The sequence below is a fragment of the Pagrus pagrus genome, assembly GCF_965226575.1.
Source record: "Pagrus pagrus genome assembly, chromosome: 17".
Taxonomy (NCBI): Eukaryota; Metazoa; Chordata; class Actinopteri; order Spariformes; family Sparidae; genus Pagrus; species Pagrus pagrus.
The window spans coordinates 13,894,706-13,917,452 of NC_140201.1; the positions used below are offsets into that span (position 1 = coordinate 13,894,706).

Consider the following 22,747-nt stretch of genomic DNA (forward strand, 5'->3'; position numbering starts at 1 on the left):
GGGGGCACATTTTTTGAGTCACGATCCGTGGAAATGTATTTACATTTTTATTTAAGACAAAGACTAATACATATTTTTTTAACTCCTCTCTCCGAATGGTTATTTGACATCTTCAAACCTGAGAGGTGTGTCCACACCTTAACAGAAAAGTACATAACGCCCTCTTGAGAGGCTAAAGTTCATGACAGGTTTTACTTTCTGCTAAAACTCCACTGCTGCTGCCTCAACATTAGAATTAGACATTACTGTCTGATTCAGACTTTGTCTCACTCTTCATTCTCTGTAATCGCAGACTTACCCTTGAATTTTCACCCTTCATTTCATTCAATTCCTTATCTTCATATTCTTATTTGTGTTTTCAGGTTTGTGTTAATAATAGTTCTTCTAGCTGTGGCAACGCCCTTAGTGGGCCACTGGCACACAGTGAATCCAGGGGGACACTTCCTCCTTTTTAGTTTCAGAAAAGTCCCAGCTACACAGACACTTGCAGAAACACACATCACTGATACTTTACACGTGCAGTCATCTACCACTATGTTTTATAACTAGCATGTATCTACTTTCTTTCCCCTCAGGTGCAACATGTACAGTCTTCTCTTATCCTCTCTAACTCCTTCAGTTGCATTCATAAAACCCATTTATAGGTGAGTGGCCCTACCTTTTTCTGTTCTGTGAAACATTAGCCCGTGAAACCAGTATGCAAGCAGAGTCACTCTTCTTTCTCTCAGTCACCATATAAGGTAAACTTAGTACCAGGTCTTGGCAAAGACGGACATTCCAAACTCAGTGACTTTAGTTTGTTTTCAGCATTTTTATATATTGTCTTTTCAAGTTTTATTACTTCGTGTGAAAATCCAGGAAAGGCTGCAGTGTGGAGCCACAGAGGTACTTTGATAGTGTCGTTGGCACATACGGGTAACAGGTCTTTTTGATCATCTCGTATAAATAGTTTCCATATAAAAGGTCACTCCTCCATCTTTCGTTATCCCAGGTTATTCCCCATCTGTTAACAGAACAACAGGGATAATTGTGAATGCAACAAAGTATGAACTCCCACCCATTTTCATCTGTCCATTCCCTCCTTCTTCTCATTGCTAACGTCAATATTTTGAGGTTTCAGGCGACAGTCTTAAATACAGTTTTCCGCTTATCTGAATAACACTATAATTTAACCAGTAGATCAGCAAAGGTAAAAACAAAATTCAGTTGTATTTAAAATAAAATGATACTCAAAAACAACTGTGTAGTTGTACTAAACTTCTAGTGTATATATAAATCAATGAACATTAGCTTGTCCGTCAAAATTTATTTTCACAGCTTAGAATAAGACTATTTCAAACATTACGCCATTGTTTTGGAATACAGACTACTTTATAACAACGATAATTATACAAGATGCATCATTGACCATCATCTGTAATTGCTTAGACCATGTATAAACATTATCATTAAAAACTTGCACAAACACATGATTGTCTAAGTACATCTTATGTAAGAGAGTTATTTACATTTCAGACTGATTTAACAAACACTTAACTAAGAATTAATTTTGTGTTTACATGAGTAAAAAAATCTGATCAAGTTGTCAATAAAGACTGCTCACATTTAACTAGACTGATTATCAGCCCTAGACGATCAGGCCGATATTCAGCATCTTTCCGATTATCAGTGTCGCTGATTTGTCTTTCAGATTGCAGATACAATAAACTAATTAAAAAATGTGCTACTTTGGCTCTGATTCAGCATCCTCTCACACAATGTCCCGCCCTCCAACAATATCTGATTGGTAACACGCCACAATAATTAGCCTCTAAACAATAAAATACAATGAATCTGCAAAGTAACTGAGTGTATCAAATAAATGTAGTGGAGAGGATGTTTAAAGTAGAAGAAAATCAAAATACTCAAGTAAAGTGCATGAATTCTACTAAAGAACAGCACTTGAGTAAATTGTACTTCCACCACTGGTTATTCAAAATTTTGACACTTAGATTCTTACTGCAAAATCGGTCCCAGTTATCAGTTTTCTGTCCTTGACTTCCAATAATCGGTATTGGCCCTGAAACAGCCATATCGGTCGACCCCTACATTTAACTCTTGTAATCGTACTGTAAACTACTCACACTGTCACTGTGTACTGCTGCATCTGATCAACTCAAACATGAACGATTTGGCCCGCTGGCTTTTTAAAACGTAATTTAAACTACACTCATTATTTACCACTTATTGCAATAACACATTTCGTAACTACTTTTGTTGTTTACCCCTAATACTGCTTTTGCTTTTGTTCATATCACTTTACCATCTACATGACAAACATCATCCTTGCAGTGATAGACTACCTCAAAGCGGCTGTAGACCTTCTTCTCCTTCCTCATACTCTCTATCCTCTTCAGCAATCCCTCCCGCTCCTGGACATTGCCTTGCTGCGTTCGTTGAAATAGATTTCTTCTTATGGAGTTCGATCGCTCCAGCCCCTTCTCCTCGGTGCCACTAGCTTTGTCCCCAGCTGTTTCTTCTCGCTCCTGTCGGCTCTTTTGGCTGTTGGCTGAGATCTGCTCCAGAATGACTTTGGTGTCATCTCGTAGGTTGCTACTGAACAGAACAGAGCTGCCTGGGGCCTGGTATCGAGATGGGCCTGATGTGCCAGTAGATGTCTTATGATTGCTTGTAGTTTGGTCGGTCATGGTAGATCCTGTATCGTTAGCAGATGAACTCAGCCTTCTGCTTGAATCTCCAGTGACCCCCATGCCCCTATCGTCTCCTGAAGATTTCTTGTCTTTATCCTTGGGCCCGAGGATTCCCTTTAGCCTCTGAGTCTGCTTCTTTAGAAAGTCAAGTGTCTTACCCTCACCCTTCCCCTCACCAAGTGTGTTGATTGATGTAGAAGATCCCATGACTTTTTGCAGTCCTTCATCACGTGGCATAGTTGAAGAACTTTGAGAGCGGTTCTTTTTCAGTTCACTCTTTTCTGCGTCTGTAGCATCTGTTGCCAGAAGTTCCTCACCACTGGAGACGCGGCGAGGATTCAGTCCTTTGAGCTTCAACGGATCCCTCCTGAAGAGCTTGGGTGAAGGGAGGGGTTTCAGAGACTTGAATATATCCCTCTTTTGACCCTCAGATGCATTTTCCTCTTTATTAGGTTGAGTTGTCTCTGGAGGCTTCAGGAAGCTAGAGGAAGGCTTGGCAGAGCTTATGGGTGGCTTTGAGGAACTAAATGAAGGTCTGCGAGTGAGCTCTGCTAGTTTTGCTGAGATGTCTGTCTTCTTTGGTACAGATTCTTCTGAAGCAACAGAGACAGTCGGGATCTTTTGAGTCGTCTCAGGTTCTAGGGGAGGTTTATCAGACAAGTCTGGCTTTTTTTCAGCTGGCTCTGGGGCTTTTAGCGATGACTCTGTCTCTATTTTTGAGATTTTTCTCTTGGCAGCCAGATCTTTGAAATACTGTAGTCGATTGGCAGGGTCATTCATGTTCAGAGATGATGATGTTGTTACCTCTTCGATAGTTTTCTGAGGCTCCACTTTTGCTTTAATCTCATATTTCAATCCAAACTCCTCCTCTTGCTGTTGCTCTTTCTCCTTCTCTTTTTCTTCTCTCTCTTTCTCCATTTGAACCTCCTTATCTTTTTCCGCAGCCTTCCTTCTCCACGCAAAAGGCTCACGATTCAATGATCTCTTCTCGAGTATCTGGGCCACAATTGAGGAAGTGCGTACAGAGTCTAACTTCTCATCTTCTTCCGTGGCTGGTATTAGGCCAAGGTTGCTGCTGTGCATCTCTGTCTTGGAAGATGAGAAAATCAGCGAGGAACGCAGGCGAGAGCTACGTTGAAGCATTGGGTTAATACGTGAGTGGAATGATTCATGTTTGGACACTAAGAGATCTACACCCTTTTTCGCCTCCACGTCTACACCCACCTCCCTTCCTGTCTCTCCTTCCCTTTTCTTTGCCACCTCCCTCTCTCTTTTATCAAATATTGATGATTTTAAGTCACTGACTGACGGAAGCAAGTCCTTAGTTGTTGAGTCTTTATTGTTGCTCTCAGGTAACAGGGGTTTTCCAAAGCGTGGTCTCAGGATATCTGGTCTTGGTTTGGGGGCAACATTTGGTGGCTCCTTTATTCCAAAGCGTGGAGCTGAACTCTCAGTGGCAGTTGGTTGCAGAGATGGTGGCTGATCTTCAAATGTATCAGGCCCCATAGGTTGAGTCAGACCTTCTTCGCCACTGTCCTCGTAAGTGCTGAGATAGGAGTTGATTCTCCATCTCCTCATGCCTTGCCTGGCATCTGCATCTTGATCAGGCTCTTGATCAGATTGTTTGGGGAACGGTTTCTTGTCTGGTATGTGGGGCTGCGTGGGTGAGCTCTGACAGGCATATGACTGACCTAGGCTTGGCCTCTTATTACCAGAACCTCCTCCATACCTCCCGGCTAACGGAGGTGCCCGAAGCCCCTCAGGGCCTCCCAAGTCCTCAGATGAAAAGTAGTCTCCGCCATAGTTTCCAGGTGGAGGCTCCTGATCTGAGCGATAGCTTGACTCTGAATGCTGGTCAATGGAGAGATGTGGAGGACGACCTCGAAGCCTGTCATAGTGTCCGTGCCCAGAGCCCGACCCAGGCCCTTCACTGTAGAAGTGGCTACTTTGGATCTGCTCCCTGTAAAAAAAATATAGTGGTTATTATTTGTTTATTGTTATGTGTAAAGACGTGCTCACATAAGATGGTAATACATGCGATGATTCAGAGCACAGCATTCAGATTCCAAACAGTTGTAGGTACTAAAGTGTTAACTACCTGTGGAAGTCTGTCTCATCCAGGTTATTCATGACTCTGTGCTTCATGTATTGCCTCGAAGATGTGTAGCTTTCCTGGGTTCCCTCTGCATAGCTGTGCCTTTTGAAGCCACTGGCACTCATCTCCATCTGCCTGGAAACTATGGACCTTCCCTGATCAAGGTACGACTGCTGCAGACGAAACTGTTGCTGGGAATACTTCCCAATTGTAATTCCTGGCCCAGGTTCAATGGTGTGACGAAATGGATCGTTCCTCCGGAAAGGAAGTGCAAGATTACGGTCAGACTCTCCATAGGGGAAGGCAGAGGTAATCTCAGGCTGCCTGCGGAAACCTATAGGGTTACGCAAAGACTGGCTCCTCTTCAGACCGAACTGGCTACTGTAGGAACTGCTGGGGTCAGAGACAGCAAGTGCTCTATCCGATGGGTCAATAACTAGAGGTTCTGACTGAGCAAACAAAATGCGAAACTCTTCATCAAAGGTGGAAACCAGCTCCCCGAGGAAGAGATGGGCAATGCTGCGGTGGATCTTCTCATAGGACCACATGAAACTATTTGTAAATAAGAAAGAAGAGTAGAGGCAATTAAATTACTTGAATTTACAGAATGAATGGCCAGTGAGTCGGGAATTTAATGAACAGAATTAAATTACTCACCTGTAGTTGCCACAGAGTACAGCCCTGCAGTCAGCCAGTAGGAAACGATCTTTCACCTGCCCCTTGAATGATTTTCCCGTCCTGGAATAATAGGTTATTCCTGACACAGTCCTGACACGCATCATCTGTAAAACAAAATTTCAATCACATACAATCCTTTGTGAAAATGATGTGTTATCTCAAAATAATTACACAATAAATGCCACAGGAAAACTGACTATTAGTCCAGTCTATTGAGGGAATGTAAAAAAAAAGGCAAGCTCACAGGGATTTGGTCCAAGTTGACTTTGCAGTTGATGACCATAGAGACAAAGTGATAGGCTTCCTGCTCATCCAGTAGAATGTAAACTGGAACATGACGTGCTGCCGCATCCAAAAGGTCAGCAAAAATGTCAACATCTGTGAACGTGTCCATCACCACAGCAATGACCTTGAGAAGAAGAGCAAACGTAAAAAACTGGTTAAGGTTTGGTCAGTATAATATGGTCTTTGTCTATAGTTTTATGATTACTCTGTGGCAGCCCTGTTTTCTTCTGGTTTAATGAGTAGAGTTTAAAATTACAGTTACATAATTTAAAGGGACTTTGGGAGTGGTGGCTATTCTTTGTGCTCAGAACATTATGCTCTTAAAAAACAGGGCCGTACATAATACATATATGTTTGTGGTACTTTTGAGCTGAGACTAGATTCATTTACTATCGATTATATGAAAAAATTAATAATTAATGAAAATATTGAGAAATGTGTGCACAGGACAGTGAACACCTCTCAACCAAATAACTGAAACCAAATGTAGGCCTATATTTAACTAAACTCAGTGTATCAGCAGTACAATGTAGGTGAGTCTGTACTAAATTTGCATTTCTAGTATAGAGAGATTAATTACTGCTGCCTCTTAGAACCTGTCTGTCCTCTGTATGCATGTTGAAACACGTACTTTATGCTTTATGACTCTCCTCAGTTACTATTGTCGCGGTAAAAGACAGCCATGTACTCTATACACTCATACACAAGAAGCGGAGCACAAGCAGGGCCCACCCCACCAACAGGTTTGACTGCTTGCATCCACACTTCTTGCTAATTACTTTTTTCATTCAGCCAAAGGTCAGTCAGTAAGAAATTCATCTTAGAAAAGGGAGTGGTGGCAAAGCTGGCAGTGGCAGATAAAAAGTAAGATTAAACAAACAATGAGATAGCACAACCTACACACACTCGTCACTGACAGCCATTTATCTCATCTTTCTTTTTTTTAAGAGATAACATTTGATGTGTACAATATATACTGATAAGATAAAGAGGACAGGCAGTGGGCCAGTGGTATTTCCCATCCACTTCTAGACAGCTTTTAAAAAGTAGTGTATGTTCATTGTGCATAGAACCAATATCATATGTGGCATATTTGTCGTTATACCCACTGAATAAATGTGAATATGTGAATGAGGAAGGCTTAGATCTCATCAATCAATCATCGGTCATAAATTCCTGCTGAAAGCAAACTGGACATACAAGTTAACCCACTCCATGTTTCCTATCCCTCCCTTTTACTTACTTGGCGTGCATTCTTGATGAGTCTCCTGGCCTGCTCCTTGATGCTTGGCATGTCTGGGTCGGAGGGGTTGACCAGAGTGGTGACCTCTGTGGGTCCAACGAAGCTGTGCTGTGGCAGCGGCCAGCCCAGATCCAGCCCCGGTGCAGCCGAGTCGGACTGCACCGGCCAATAAGTGTCAGAGGAGCCATCAGCCTCCTGACCTCCCTCAAGGTATGTCAGCTCTGGGACGTTTGCTGCCCAGTTGGGTGCCTGGATTGTTGACTTGATATATTCGATTTCTGGTTGTGCCAGGAAACCGACTACTTCTGCGGTCTGGAGGAATTCATAGTAGCCCTAGTGGGACAGGAGACACACAGATCATTCCATAATAAAACCAATGCATATGTGTTTTTGGAGTATTTTAATTATACATCATCATTAGATATACACAAGTAAAAAACTTCAGTGTTACCTGTATGTCATTTTCTATCAGAGCATCAATAGCCAGGCGGTATTCCTCACGGTAATGTGGGGGCAGGTAGTTTGGGTCAAGGGGGTTCTCACCAACCGATGAACTCTGCGATCGGTGTGCCATGGTCGGAGAGAGATGTGGGGTCAAGGGTCAGGGCGAAGAAGTGGGGAGAGGAATTTGAAGCTGTGCAGAAAAGTCAGAAGGAAAGAAAAGGTCAGCGCACAGAGAACAATGTTGCAGGATTATTATTTTCATTTATTCGGATGCAGCGGTTTTTTGTGTTTCAGGGAAAAAAACGTAGTTATCTAAGAATATCAGAGCAAACAAAATAGCATGCAGGAAGACAAAACCATTAAATATTTTGATGTGTTCAACTGGATAAGACACCACTCCTCTGTCTGTATACAATACTCATAATTCATCTAAATATTCCTTATGTTGGTGAGAGGAAAGCAGACAGATTACCTATAACCTCTCACACAAAGTGACCATTGTTTCTGCTGCAAAGCCTGTGTAGTAAGTTTAACGAGTATAAATCTCTCATATTAACACACCTTTACCGGCACAAAATACCACAGGCTTATAATCAAGCAGACGCTAACAGTTGTGGCAGATCTCCACAGAAATATTTTCCTCCCCAGCCAAGGAACCAGTTCTACGTTTACGAGCAAATGAATGTAACATCAGAGCAGTATTCAGCAATGAAACATCTCGGTTGCGATAGCACCAATGATTAACTGAAATTCAATCGGCTTATGGGAAAACTGCACAAAAATGTAATGACAAAGAAAAGCGACCGGACACTGAAAAAACAATGGAAGAAAGACAAAAGTCAAGTGAGGAAAAAAAGGGAGGTGTAAGGGAGGGGTGGGAAAGGCATGAAGAGGTGTATAGACAGGTTCTCTCATATCTCTGCTCAGTCAATTTTAAAGCGGGTGTGTCATGCTTCAAGTTGCTACTCAGACCTAATCCTGAAAAATCTATGTCACTCATAACACACAAATTGATTGAAGAAAGCTTGATGAGTAAGCTGTTCACTATGCCGTGACTTGAACTGACTTAAACTCAATTAAAGGCAGTGAATGGAACATTGTTACATAACAATTTGCAAATGTGTGATGGTTTAAATGAGAAAGTGAGCGTGGAGAAGGTTGGGATTAACTTCGCAGATTCACAGACCTCAAAAGCCAAGTTCATCGAATCCTTTCATTAGATACTGATCCAATTCTGTCGCTCTCAGCCCAAAAGAGACAATAAGCCATCATTGAAAAAAGATGGAACTGAACCAGACACAACAATGAGAAGGACATGAATAATTAGAAATTTGGCGAAAAGTGACTAAACTTAATGTGAGTTGGTTCAATCCACTTTGTTTAGCGGCACATTATTTGGTGTTTGTTAATTATTTCGTGGTTTGCTGTACCTGCTTCCAAAAGATAAAGTATACAATCACTGTGATGAGTAAGATTTTGTTTGGCATTAGATGAAGGAGAAAAGAACGAGGATTAAGACTTTGGGCAAAGGTCCCCGGCTTGATTCCAACCCACTACACAGTTATGTGTTATCTACCGTCAACCGACCCAACCAGGACACCCCCTCATTGAAATTTAATGTGGTCCTGACAGCTGCACACTAGATGGGTCATCTGATGGTGAAGATGTGGGTTAACAACCACTAAAAAGTTCAAATATCCAAAGTGAGCTGGTAAATCTCTGAAATATACACAAGTTACTTCTGCACATTGCAGCTTGTGGTCACGACAGGAAGTGTTTTTGACTGTGTGGATATATCACCATGGAAATGTACAGCCTAAGGAACTATTGTTGATTGACAGTCAGGGTACATGATCAGGGTGTGTGTGTGTAACGTGGGGTCTAAGTGAGTAGGTGTTGGAGGTGAGGTTGGACCTGCTTTAGTGTGTGACGTGTTTTCTGTAAACCTCCAGGCTCACTTAACAGATCGGTGCTGATAGGAAAAAGGGCCCATGTTCTAACCCGCAATCACTGGGAGAAGCCGGTTTACTCAGAGGCCTGATGAGTCACCGGGTAGCCCAGCCTGCGGGTAACTTGCAACACGCTGGACTGTGGTGATTCATCTGCTAGCAAAATGGCTGACATCCTGCTTCCTTGCTCCCTTTAGCCATAGAAATTAGGCCGTTGTGGTGCGCTGTTCCCAGTTAAAAGTTCCATGGTGGGCACAGAGGCATGCGAGGCACACACACTGCTTCCATGGAAAAACTTTATCCTTTAAGTCGCTAAAATAGAAGAAACATCAGTGCTTTGACCTGTTCTGTTTTGTTCTTTATTTTAAATAAATCTAGCAGCCTGGGGCTTGATCTGCACAAAACTGAATTGTGCTGAGGCGGCACTAACGCGCATACCTGAGGACTTGTGATAACAGCCATAAACTGAGAGATGTGCACCTGCCTGTGCTCGTCATAATGTTTTAACTTCAGGAAAGCCATCTAACATGTTTGGCAACGTAACAAAACCCTTTGGGGTGATGAAATAGCAGCAAACAATTGCTTTCATTCTTGAGTCATCTTTGATTAATTGTCTTGATTGATCCAAAACTGTCAATCACAGTTTCCCAGACATCAACCTGATGTCTTTATATTACTTGTTTTGTCCGACCAGCAGATTAAAACCAAAAGATACTCAGTTTACCACCACAGAAGACAAAGAAAGGTAGCAAACTCTCACATTTGAGGAGCTGCCTGTAGGTAATGTTCAGCACGTTTACTTGAAAATTGAACATCAGAATTGCTGACGATTAAAATAATAAGGTTGAGTTTCACAGCAAACAAGCGCAAATTGACCCTGAGGTGTATGTGAGCTAAGTGGGTGACTCAAGATTGACGAAGCAGGAAACAGAGCCTGGGGGTTTCATATCCACCTGCCGACCTCTGGGTCGCTGCAGAATGAATCAACAGAGGAATAGCACAACGTAAGAAGCATGACAAACTCTCTCCAGCTCACCTGGTTGACTGGAAGGATAATCAAACAAATACTGCTGCTTTGTTTGTTGTTATAGCAACTCCAGTAAGCATCAAACTGTCGGTAGTGACACATGTTGATAGAGATCTTTTGCTCTCTTTTCTTCCTCTGTTACTGTTTCTCCCTCAGTTATAAAGCTTTCCGTTGCTTGCACAATGCGTGCCTGCCCCAAATGTAACATCAACAAAGCCAGTTTTAAAGACGAAACTACTGCAGGGCAGACATGCAGCTCCTCAACGCTGATAAAAACCAAATATTCAGATGTGCACAATATTTGCTCACCAAGCGTGTGAATGGCTCATTCTCTGCATTCCTGCATGAACCTCACCAAAAGAAGACGGAGCGAGAGAATACGTGAAGAGCTGAGGGAGGGAAAAATGTTTATCTGTCTCAACATGTGAATCAAAGAAAACCAGCCTGAGGAAACAAACTATATAGCACCAGAAAATATTTTCACTCTCTCTCCATTCCACACACACACACGTTAACACACCTCACTAAACAAACTCTGTTATTGATCCGACATACCTCTCCGGTTGATTCAGTTTGTGTGATAATTCGGTGTGAATGGAGTGAGAGAACAAAGCCCGAAACAGGTTCGGAGGGATGAGCCAGTTATCTCCAGATGCTCCTGTCACAACCTCTCAATGCCACTCTTGTCAGATTAACACAACCACACATAGATAAGAGCAAACACAGAGCAAGGCCTGTCTCTCTGTACATAGTCGCACCTCAGCACAACTGTTGATGGGCACCAAAAAAACAGCTGAAGGTTACGTGAGTGTATATGCTGTATGTGTGAACACATGGCGACACCGATCCTCCCTTTTTCAAAATGTGGTTTACGGAGCAGCACTGCTAGAAAAACTGGTCCTCTGAGGTCCTCGTCAACTGTTCCAACAGCCTTAATGTCTGCGGTTACCTCGAGTGGAAAACTCCAAAATAAAAGCATAAAAATGTTTCTGCTTCTCAAACATGACTTATAACACATTTACAGATAGACAGTAGCCCTGTGTGAAACACACAATGCCAACAGAGCTATGAATGGGATGCAGCCTCGGCCAAATGGCTAGTGTGACAAGATGAAGGTTATAATGAGAAGCACACAGGCACAGAGACACCACATAAGAGCTGGCACTACAAACTTTTTCCCCTCAAATTATAACCACATGGTGGACTATTCCTATCCAGTGAGTCACTTTGAATGAATCGAGGCACGGCCTGTTAAGGTGAAGTTTAGATCAATAGGAAAGGAAAGCTGCTAAGAAAATGGATCTGTGCGTGCGCAATAAAGATATTATCAGACCCTATAGATCTATAAGTCGACAGGAGAGGACGTGGTAAGTGTCTCTCCTGCTCAACAGACAAGGCTGTGTGATTAGACAGCGAGGAGCCTGTTTTATCTCTAAATTAGAGGCATCAGTCGCCCCTAATGACATGACCTGAGATGCATACATAGCATTGTGCAACCAGGGCATTAGACATGCTTGTAAAAGTGTCTCTGCTCTTTCAGGCATTATTTATGACCTGTAGCTCCATACAATACAGCACACACAGAGCTCCACCAGCTATTTTTCTCCGTCTTGAATGTTTTCGGCGGTTTCTTCGGTGCCAGCCAGCGCGGAGCTCTCTGTGTGCTCAGACTATAATAACAATAGTGTTCAGGTTTTGAAATGCACAGCAGCTACCTGGGTGACCTAATCCTCTATAAACTTCCTGCTGAGGAAAGTGACCAGCCTCTCACTCTTTTTTTATTTATTTTTTCTTATTCCACTTACATTAAAAGAGTGATAGAATTAGTAAAAGAGGTATAACTAAGATATTAAACCAAGAAAATATCATTATAATAGAATACAACAGAATAGAAAAGAGGAAGATACGATCATATAGAGCATGAGGGAGGACAGGACACAATAGAAAAGGAAATAATAGAATAGACCCTCTGTATGAACGCTTCTTTTGTCCCAGTTTAGCCTCTCACATTTCCTCTCCATACCTCCTAACTTCGCTGCAGGTCGTCTCTCCTATTATCTTTGTACAAACGGCCGATGTGCGTCTCCGTCCCGCCCGTGCGTCACATTCCTCAGATCGGGCAACAACTCCACCCCAGGCCCTCCGGTGCGCAGCCTCCGGTGCCGACCAGCGAAGACAGGCGAGGCGAGCCTAGGCAACGCGGACACCAGGCCCGGGTCGAGCGCAACACTCGGCGGTGTGTGAGACCCTCCAGAGCCGCCGCCAGCAGGACGGCACAGCGCGGCGCGGCGAATGAGGAAGGAACCGGGCGACTCCTGTAAGGGCAGGGCTTTCCCACCGGTGTGACTCCTCCCAAACCCGCCGATCACTGGGAACACAAGACCATTGGAAGCTCCCTCCCAGTGGCATATTTCAAAAGTGATGGCCTTTGTGTCATGGCTGCTAATTGGTTTCATGAGACAGAGGAAGTTTTTGAACTTTTACCCAAAACTCTTTCCGCAGCTTTCCGAGTAACTCAGCGGTTATTGACACTCAGGCAGCGAGTGTCGACTCTGTTTTTGTCTCATCTTTCAGCTTGTTTTGTCCACTTTGTGTTGTCTTCCTGCAGTTTATAATGGCTGAAAACTAAATGTGATTCCTCGTGTGTACTTGTGTGTGAATGACTTGACAATAAAGTCTTCTTGAGTCTTGATTCCCTGCATTATTGACAGTGTGTTTGAAAGTGGTTGAATGTAACTAAGTACATTTACTCAAGCAACTATACTTAAGTACAATTTTGAGGTGCTTGTACTTTCCTTGTGTATTTCCATTTTCAGCTACTTTATAGGCTACTTCCTTTCCATTACATTCTGGAGGCAGATATACTTTTACTCCACTACATTTATTTGATAACTTAAGTTACTAGTTACTTTGCAGATTACATGCTGCATCAGAGCCAAAGTAGAGCGTATTTAAAATGCAATCAGATCAAATTAAACAAACAAAGATCCTGATAATCAGAAAAATGCTGAATATTAGATACAATATATACAATTGTAGTTTTGACAGTTAAGTAGATTTATTGCCAGAAAATTACTTTTGATAATTGAGTACATTAAATATCACATACTGTAATACTCAAGTACTATTCATATGGGTGACTCTCACTTTTACCAAAGTAATATTTTAACAGGATGTCTTTACTTTTACCAGAGGTGGGACAAAATAACGATACGGCAATATATAATGATATGTCTTGTTGAGATACGATTATGTATTGATTATCATTGTATCGCGATACTATTATTAATGTGGGCAACGTATCGTGAATCGTTTTCCCACCCCTACTCATTATATAATTATTGTGAGTTAAGTAATATCACATCTTTCTCAGACAAATGAAACGTGTAATTCTCAGTTAAATCAGTTAAATGCACTATTTCTCGGTTCAATGCACTCAGTGGTTTTGCTGCCACAGCCTCACTTGGTCTGGTACGACCAGCAGCCTATGGTGGCTTATTGTTAGCTAAAATAGTACATTAAATACACTCACTTCAGTTTCTTTGAAGAACAAGTTATCAGATGAAACACTGTAAATGAGTCACCTGCTGTTTTTCTCCAAGGCAGAACACTTAGTGCTGAATCAGCAGATTTCAAGAGTTCCCCTTTCTATATGAATCCTCTGAAGGCTCCTCGCTGCAGGCTACGCCGCTCCGTTCCTCCGTCTACAATATGGGCTTGATTTGGGAAAACTTGTTTTTCATAAAGCCATACATGCACAGTACAGGTCAGGTGAACACACTCAGACCCTATATGTACTGTATATATGCCATCATTTGTCGGTGGTCCTGATTTAGCAGATTGTTCTCACACACTTGGCCAAAATGTGAAACATTATTTAATAGTTTAATTCCAACATTTATTGATTGTGTAACATGAATAAAAAAACTTTAGTCTCGATCCTTTATCTGTTTATCGTTGTCTGTCTATTATGTGTGTGTGTCTGTGTGTTCACCTTATATGGTACATCCTTTGTCCTGAAGTGTGTCTATCAGACAGAACACACCTTGTTTCATGGCCCTCTGATAACAGCAAACACGCATGAGTATGATTGTGTGTTCAGTCCTGCTCCCAAGGGTGTGCCTCCTGTTTGAACGTCTGCCTGAACAGCCAAGCTGTTGTACGCTCACCCTTCAGGAGCCATGTCTCTGAGCTCTCGCTCTGCCTGTGTACTCCTTTCCAGTTCATGCAAATGTGCAACTCTCAGCAGATACGCAACGAGGGTTGAGGGTTTGCATACGCCTGACGGATGGTTACACGTAGATTATGTGAAATAAAATGTAGATGAAGAATACTTTTTGTATGAAACTGTATCCAGAAAGAAGTATGAGTGCCAAGAGAGAAAGTAACACAAGTGTGAGCTTACATGAACAAGCTCTGATAACAAACACAAGCAGGTATACAGACGCTGACATTCTGGGTGCGGCCACTGCAAGGAATGTGCTCAAGGCATCTTACCACACCCAGCGTCCTTCTCCCTCCCTCCTGCTCTCTCTCTCTCTCTCTCTTTCTATCCATCTCCCCCATGTAAGTGAGGCCTCTTTATCTTCGTGCTGCCTCTCTGAGTCACCTGGCAGCCATCGAACAGGTGTGCAGGTCCAGGCAGAGTCCAGGCTGCAGCTAAATCCTGGCCTGCATCTCAGCACCCCTGGCAGTGGAGTCTGCTGTTATCTGGGACTATTTGAATTCAAACAGGCTTTATTGAAATGGCTGTTGGAGTAAAATGTTCACAGTGAACACAAACTGTAGAGAACATAAAGTTTACTACTGAGGTGACAGGCCTCTCCGAGCCTCGAACATGGATCTACAGGATAAACACTATGAATACGATGTATATTTCCTTGTTTGTTTCGATGCTGTTCCAAAACAGTCTGCCTCTTGGTCTCAGATTTGGTGACTGCAAACAGACATACTGTAACGTACTGCATGATTCACTACATGTTCATACTCATCATGCCCTGTATGGAACAATTTGCATTTAATACATTCCCACGCTCATTTAATCAGACTTTTCCGGTCTATATATGCATGTGGTTGTATGACGGATCAGGTTCTGCAAGGGAGCAATCTGTACTGAAGGAATAGGGTCACATTTTGGCTCTGTCACCTACCAGCACCTCTCACCAGTTAGGAAACCAGTGGAGACTCCAGAAAGCCACTACAAGAAATATCCAAACCACCCCAAATTAAACACACCATGTTGTTTTTACACTTTGGTTTCTGTATGCTTTAAACAAGCAAGACCTTACATGTTAATAAGTGAGCTTTAGTTGTGTGTGTGTGTGTAGGTGGATGTTACCTTTGAATAAGCCAGGCTAGCAGTTTCCAGTCTTTGTGCTAAGCTAAGCTAACCTGCTGGCTGTAGCTTCTGGTATACGTACAAACATGAGAGTGGCATCAATGATCTCATCTAACTCTCATTAGGAAAATGCATAGGTGTATTAAAAAAGTGATAAATACAAGTAAAATGTGACAAATTATTACATAGTGCCCCTTTAACTAACATCTGTTTTCGGGAGACCATGTGACATGACTGAAAGCTCCAGAGTAGCTACGACTTGGCTGATATGCCAGTTTATTTATTGGTCATTATCTGTTATAATCACAACAGTGAATGTGTTGCACTATATTATTCAACAGCATCACAAACTGCAGCCATAAAGTTGAATCAATGCCTCTCTCAAACGTTCTCAAGAGTGAACATCCAAAACTTAATGAGGATAGAATTTATTACAGGGACGAATTAGACTCTATTTGTTTTAGCTATTTTCCAAATAAACTGGGAATTAGTGTATTATAATAGATGTTAAACACAGCACCATCCCTCTTTTTCAGAGAATAAATGAAACAACCCCATCATTTTCAAAGTAGGACAGTGGCACAGTGGCAGCTTTTGTGTCACATTTGTATATAAAGCTATTTTTGGATTGTTTCCCTCATGTGAATTTATTTGCCGGACATCTAATATTTACAACTGTTGTCCCTGAGTTGTAAATTACTTGGATCAACAGGGATTCACTTCAGCACCATAGAGAGCTAATACAAAGAGTTTACTTTGCTCCTTTCTTGTTTTTCTCTCTCTGTCTGGAGCCTGCATCTCTGCGGCCCTGTGAGCTTTCCCAGCATGCTTTTCTCACGCTGTAATGTCACACCTGAGTATAAGGTGACTCTCTGGAGCCTCGGCCATTGAGGTCATCTTTACACCACTGTGCCGGGAGGAAAGGTGCACACACTTTAACACTATACAGTAAATGGGTTGCTACGTATGCATGCGTGTGTACGTGGACTCTCATACCAATGAGACGACAGTACTCTCTCATTACCACCCACCATATAATGATATTTCACCTTTAGTGTCCGCAGGTGTGCAGGTCGTTTTTCTTTTACAGAACGAGCAAAATAATTCTTCCAGCTAGCTGTTAACGAGCAGGAGGGTCAAACGTGATCCTCAAAAAGTTAAATAATACTGCTAGAATGTACGTGTGTGTGAAACCTGATTACATAATTGCCATTATGTTGTTACGACAGATAAATAATCACTGTCTACTTCTTAAATGAGATTTATCTTAGGATGAGCCTAATAAACCTGCCCATGTGTGTGTGTGTGTGTGTGTGTGTGTGTTCTATTCTTGACCAGAACTCGAGACCTTGAGACTGACAACCTTTATAATCAGTAGATAGTACTGGGTGGGGCATCACCATGGACTGTAAAACAACACAGGTAGAAGGAAAGTCCCAACAGTGTGAGCAAGGTTTTATTTGTACTGTGTGTGTGTGTGTGTGTGTGTGTGTGTGTGTGGGTGTGTGTGTGAGAGAGATAGATAGATAGAGAGAGAGAGAACTGATGGTATCACTACATACCTGTGACAGGTGTTGCCAGAGTTTGATGCTATTATTACCACAGTCATCAAATGACGCTAATGATTATTCAGGAAACAATGTAAAGCAGATTAACACCACTGTGCTGTAACTACAGAGCTCTGGCGGAGGCATTAATTGATGCTACTTCATTTACTAACAATGCTACTAATTAATAATAATTTGAACTTGAAACAACAACTCATTTTTATTGAGCAAGTATTTGAATAAGAAATCAAATATTTGTTGCAGAGCTTTATTTTAAACTTCACCCGGCAGGACAGCCTGTCATTAATGTGTTTGTGGTTGAAGTCAAACATGCTTTTCATTTTTGCTAAAACAGGTTTAGGTGTGAAAAACGGCAAGAGAAGAAAGCATGGGATTAAAATACAGTTGTCCCCTTGTTAAAGTAGACAGGTGACACAGGTTAGTGTTTACACTCATAACAGTTGGCTTGAATTTTCCAAGAATGTCATATGCGGGCCGTAGATGAAGAGGTGGAGCGGCCTGATGGGTATCAGTCACCAGGCAGAACGGCTTACAAAGCAGTTAAAGCTTGATGAGGTCACCTGTTTCAGGTAAATGCTACCTCGACATCAATGATAGAATGTAACTAAGTAAATTTACTCAAGTACCCTACGTTATAACTCCACTCCACTACATTTTGGAGGCAAATATTGTACTGACTTACTTTTGGTGCTTCAATACATTAGATAACAGATTATTTAACACTCCAGTGTGTCTTTTGAGCAGGATATATAATTTTTCATTTATTTGATTAACTTATACATAATGTTTGTGATAATTAACAGGTACTTATTAGTTAAATACATCTGGGGGGTACAAAAAGACATACTGTACAGGATATAGTACATTTGAAACTTTCTTTTCGTTTTGTTTCTTTTCAGCTGCCAGCCGATTGAGCAACAGATGATTTAATAGTCATGACACTACTTTAACCTACATATTATCATTATGTTTTTATGTGACGTGGAAAAAATGGTTCTCTGGGCTATAAGGGGATAAATTAAAGATTACATTTTAACTGGCGTTAGGCTACTTAATCAGTGAAGCCAACGTGTTTCGGTCATAAAGCTCATCAGATCACCAAGATGACCCTAATGGCAGGCAGTAACTCTCCAGTTTCCTGTACTCAAATATTTGGCTTGTGGGAAATCCCAGAATTCCTTGAAATACTTGTTTCCAGACGTCACTCACATTATGAAATGAATTGCAATCAGGTCCACTTCAACATGTGGTCTGTGCTCAAACAACCAGCTGTCCTATACTGCCCCCTACTGGTCTAGACTGGACTGAACTTCAAGCTGATCAGTTGCATCACACTTGCACTTATTTTACAGGAAATGAAACCAAAACATACAAATAAATGATTAACAAATTGACATATGTGAATACTTTCATTTCATTATCATATACTGTCAGCATGAAGACTATGAGGAAGGTTGCTTGGGGAAAATATAAACTTGATGAATGATTTAAAAGGTCTGCCAAGTTAGAAAAAATAAAAATAAAATAGGAAAACAAAGTAGCTGAAAAATGAAATGACGAATTAAAGAGTAAAATCAGCTGATTGTCAAAAAGATTAAAAAGAAAAAGTTTTATCTTTTACCAAATGACTGGAGACTAAAGGAAAATAATAAATCTGTTTCTTTTGATATTTATTGATATATCAAATTATATTTTTGACTTTACTATCTTTCTGTGGGGTTCCACACATGATGCAACTGCTGTGACCTGATGAAGTAAGGATAATGAGTAATAATCTGTTCATACCTGTATATCTGTATCAGTATAATCAAACAAAATCCCCTAAACTGTTGTTTTGGCTCGTAATGTTGCGCCTGTCCCGCGCCACCCTGTGCGCCCTGGACAAACAAGCTGGAAAACGAAAGCATGATGTTAAGTTTCGTTTTCCAGACTAACAGCAGCTGTTGCCTGAGACATTATAAATACAGAGACCGTCTCCAGAGCGACACTCAAGAAGACAAACGTCGTTTTGGTCTCATTCACCAGAAACTCATCAGATATCACACCAGCGGGCAACATGAGCAGATCTACAGGTAACACCTCACACTTTCTGTCTAATATGTTTAAAAACTGTCTGTTGTGATGCTACGCGACGTTTGTTTTGATCATTTTGACGTCATTGCTGCAGCATCAATATTTTGATTTTTCAGTACTTATAATTGATCATAGTTATGACGTTTTCTTTTACATTTCTGTGCGATTTTAATTCCCAGTTTTGACTCTAAACGATAGAAGAAGGGTGTGACCCTAGTCTCCATACAGCAGACCAGACAAAAACAATTTCTTTCCGAGCTTCTTTTTTATTTCCTCCTACGTGCTGAGAGTTTGGTCTCGTACTGCAGCAGTGTTGAGTTTTCCTCAGTGTTTTTATTTTATTTTATTTTATTCCCACTCATGCAGACTGGCTTCCTTCCCTGTGGATGGACACATTTGAAGAATTGCTGTACGATGACAATGAGCTGGACTATGGAGATCAGTGGACTCTGAACTTTAACTACAACCAGACAGATGAAGTCACTAAGGAGCAGAGAAAGAGGGGCTGGAAGGTCTACAGCCACTGTGCATATGGAAAGTATGTATAGTTATATATTCTCATAATATAACTATAGATTAGGAATAACACTTATATACTTATAGTTGTTGGTTGAATATACAGGTTGTCCTGTTGTGCTTTCTCAGACTTCCTGTTGCAACTTCATGCCAGGTCATATGATTACATATTTTTGATAGAGAGCAGGTCACATGCAGTATTAAAACAATGTCGTCCTGTGGAAACATCTGGTACTGCACCCTGAGTAAAGAGGACATGTCATCCTGCTTTATGGCAACTTAAAACAGAATCCTGCATTCAAAATCCTACTTCAGTAAATGTAATGTATTAGCATTATAATATACTTAAAAGTAAAAGAACAGTTATTAGAGAAGATAATCCTTTATTGATCCCCAGAGGGGAAATTCAAGCGTTGCAGCAGCACAAAGACAAAGTAAGCGCAAATGAAAATTGAAATAGGATAGATAAAGATAAATATACATAAAGATAAAATAAAATAGTTAAAAATGGCAAGTTAAAGTGACAAGTGATGATTTAAAGTGACATGGTGTGATTGGTAGCAGCAAGTTGTGTTAACAGCAGGGTACAGTATAACAAGTATGATGTGAATATATAATATATATATTTTATAACTGGATTATAATTAGTGATGCATTAATGTGTACATCTTGTTAATGATGAAGATGGTAAAAGCGGAGATAATTGTAAATACTCAACATACTACAGGGTAGCTTAATATATGATAATTAATTTGTTGATTGACATTTTCTATCATTAATCTAAATCTGCATTAATATCTGCCTCAGATATACAGAAACATTCTAGCAAGGTACCTCAGAATTGTACTTAAGTACTAAACCTGAGTACCTGAGCACCACTGGATTTAATAACTCAATAAAGTTACGGGAAGATTGACTCATTTTAACTGAAATGTTAGTTTTACACAGTGTTGTAAAAAGTACGAAGAAGTCACACTTGAGTAGAAAGTAAAGATATAGTGTTAAAATATTACTTTGGTAAAATTGAAAGTTATCCATACAAATAGTACTCAAGTACAAGTATCTGATATTAGATTTAATTAAGTATCAAAAGTACAAGTTAAAGTGAATTATATATTTACATGTATGTACATACTTGTACTAGACCACCAATTATTGGATCCGGTATTCAGAGTCAGTGTGTTTTTTAATCCGATTGCCAGTAAAATAAATTAAAAATGTGATGCTTTGGCTCTGATGCAGACTTCAATCAGCAAAGTCACGAGTAAATTCAAGTTATCAAAAGTTTATGGAATTAAAAGTACAATATTTTCCTCCATGATTTAGTGGAGTGGAAGTATAACGTAGCAAAAAGTACCTAAAAATTGTACTTAAGTTCAGTACTTGAGTAAATGTTCTCAGTTTCATTCCATCACTCTATTGTCTTCTCATCTCTCCAACAGCTTCGAGTGTGGATCATGTGGTAAGACCTGGCCTTCAGCACGGGTGGTGGTGTTGTTCCGCTACCGGCTGCGAGGCGAGCGGGGGACAGTGATCATGCGACCCTTTGGACAGGCCTGTCGCCGTTGCCGAGACGATGAGTTTGATCTCCCCGGTTTTGCCAAGAAAGAGGTGGAGCACGCCCTCCTCAGGCTGTTCAGCAAAGTCCGGAAGAATTGCTACGGCGATGAGGATGATGATGATGACAACGGCTCATCAACATGCTCAACCAAGGTGTACACCAAACCACATGAGGCTTCCCTGTGTCAGGCCTGCATCATGGGCATTTGCTGTCAGGATGACGACTAGAAGTGTGTGTGTGTGTGTGTGTGTGTGTGTGTGTGTGTGTGTGTGTGTGTGTGTGTGTGTGTGTGCGGTGTGTGTGTGCGTGCGTGCATGTGTGTGTGTATGTGGAAGAGACTGAAAGGTTGTGTGCTGGTTGGCAGTCTGCACATGTTCTTTGTTCCCAGTGTTTTAAAGTTTATTCATAGTGCCATTAAGGTGTATTATGAAACTGATACACAGTCAGGACCAATGATAAGATTGTAAAAGTAATTCTTTCTATTTGTATCTTTTTATATTTTTGTTAATACTAATAAAGTCTTAAATCTGTCTACTTTTTGTTTTTTGGGTAATGATTATTTCATGAATTAATGTACGAGTTTGGGGGACGTGGTTGAATGTAATGTAAGTAAATTTACTCAATTACTGTAATCCGGTTCATATTACTTTATACTTCTACTCCTCAACAGTTGACACGCAAATAGTGTACAACATTAATTTGATAACACAATATCTACTTTGACTCAACTTTTGCTTACTTTTTGCAACCCCGCTTTTACTTTTATAAATATATTAAATCACGACTTCATAGTAATTGTAGTATTACTACTTGTAGTGATGTAACTAGGTAGATTTACTAAAAGTACTGTAATTACGACAAGTTGTAGAAACAAAAACTACTACACTACATTTATTTGATAACTTAAGTTACTAGTTACTTTGCTTTTTTTTTTACTATATATTTTATGATTCCAGTAATGACAAAAATGCAGAATATATATGCGATTATTTGTTGACCCTTAGTATACAGTGTATACATACATGAAAATATATCTAGAATTTACTTTTACTTTTGAAACTTAAGTACAATTAATATCAAATACATTAGGACTTTTACTTAAGTACTATTTGTATGGTCCCAAAGTAGTATTTTAACACAATATCTATCTTTACTTTTATTTAAGTATGTCGTTTGGGTGCTTTATACAACACTGACTACTTGTCCCCATCACAGGATCTGAATGCTCTTCCACCAGCAGATAACCCAAATACAAGCACAAACATTTACAAATCAAACCT

At 40.7% G+C, this 22,747-nt stretch overlaps 2 protein-coding genes across 3 annotated transcripts; one reads left to right on the forward strand and one right to left on the reverse strand.

The window, feature by feature from the left end:
• Positions 1-33: 33 nt before the first annotated feature.
• Positions 34-12,710, reverse strand: fam83hb (family with sequence similarity 83 member Hb). 2 transcript variants are annotated; one of them, XM_084380369.1, is made up of 8 exons: positions 12,435-12,710; positions 7,443-7,625; positions 6,992-7,324; positions 5,708-5,872; positions 5,443-5,567; positions 4,789-5,337; positions 2,343-4,650; positions 34-1,003 (listed from the first exon to the last, which is right to left on the reverse strand). In XM_084380369.1, exons 2-8 carry the CDS (start codon positions 7,563-7,565, stop codon positions 983-985), a joined length of 3,624 nt encoding a protein of 1,207 aa, XP_084236495.1. In that variant the 5' UTR covers positions 7,566-7,625; positions 12,435-12,710; the 3' UTR covers positions 34-982. The 2 variants fall into 2 exon arrangements, with proteins under 2 accessions (XP_084236495.1, XP_084236494.1); XM_084380368.1 differs by lacking the exon at positions 34-1,003 and having other exon boundaries at positions 1,016-4,650.
• A 6,542-nt stretch (positions 12,711-19,252) lies between these two features.
• Positions 19,253-22,001, forward strand: LOC311272574 (receptor-transporting protein 3-like). The gene is made up of 3 exons (XM_084379101.1): positions 19,253-19,389; positions 19,757-19,928; positions 21,349-22,001. The coding sequence occupies exons 1-3, from the start codon at positions 19,374-19,376 to the stop codon at positions 21,692-21,694; spliced, it is 534 nt and encodes a 177-aa protein (XP_084235227.1). The 5' UTR covers positions 19,253-19,373; the 3' UTR covers positions 21,695-22,001.
• The last annotated feature ends 746 nt before the right edge of the window (positions 22,002-22,747 follow it).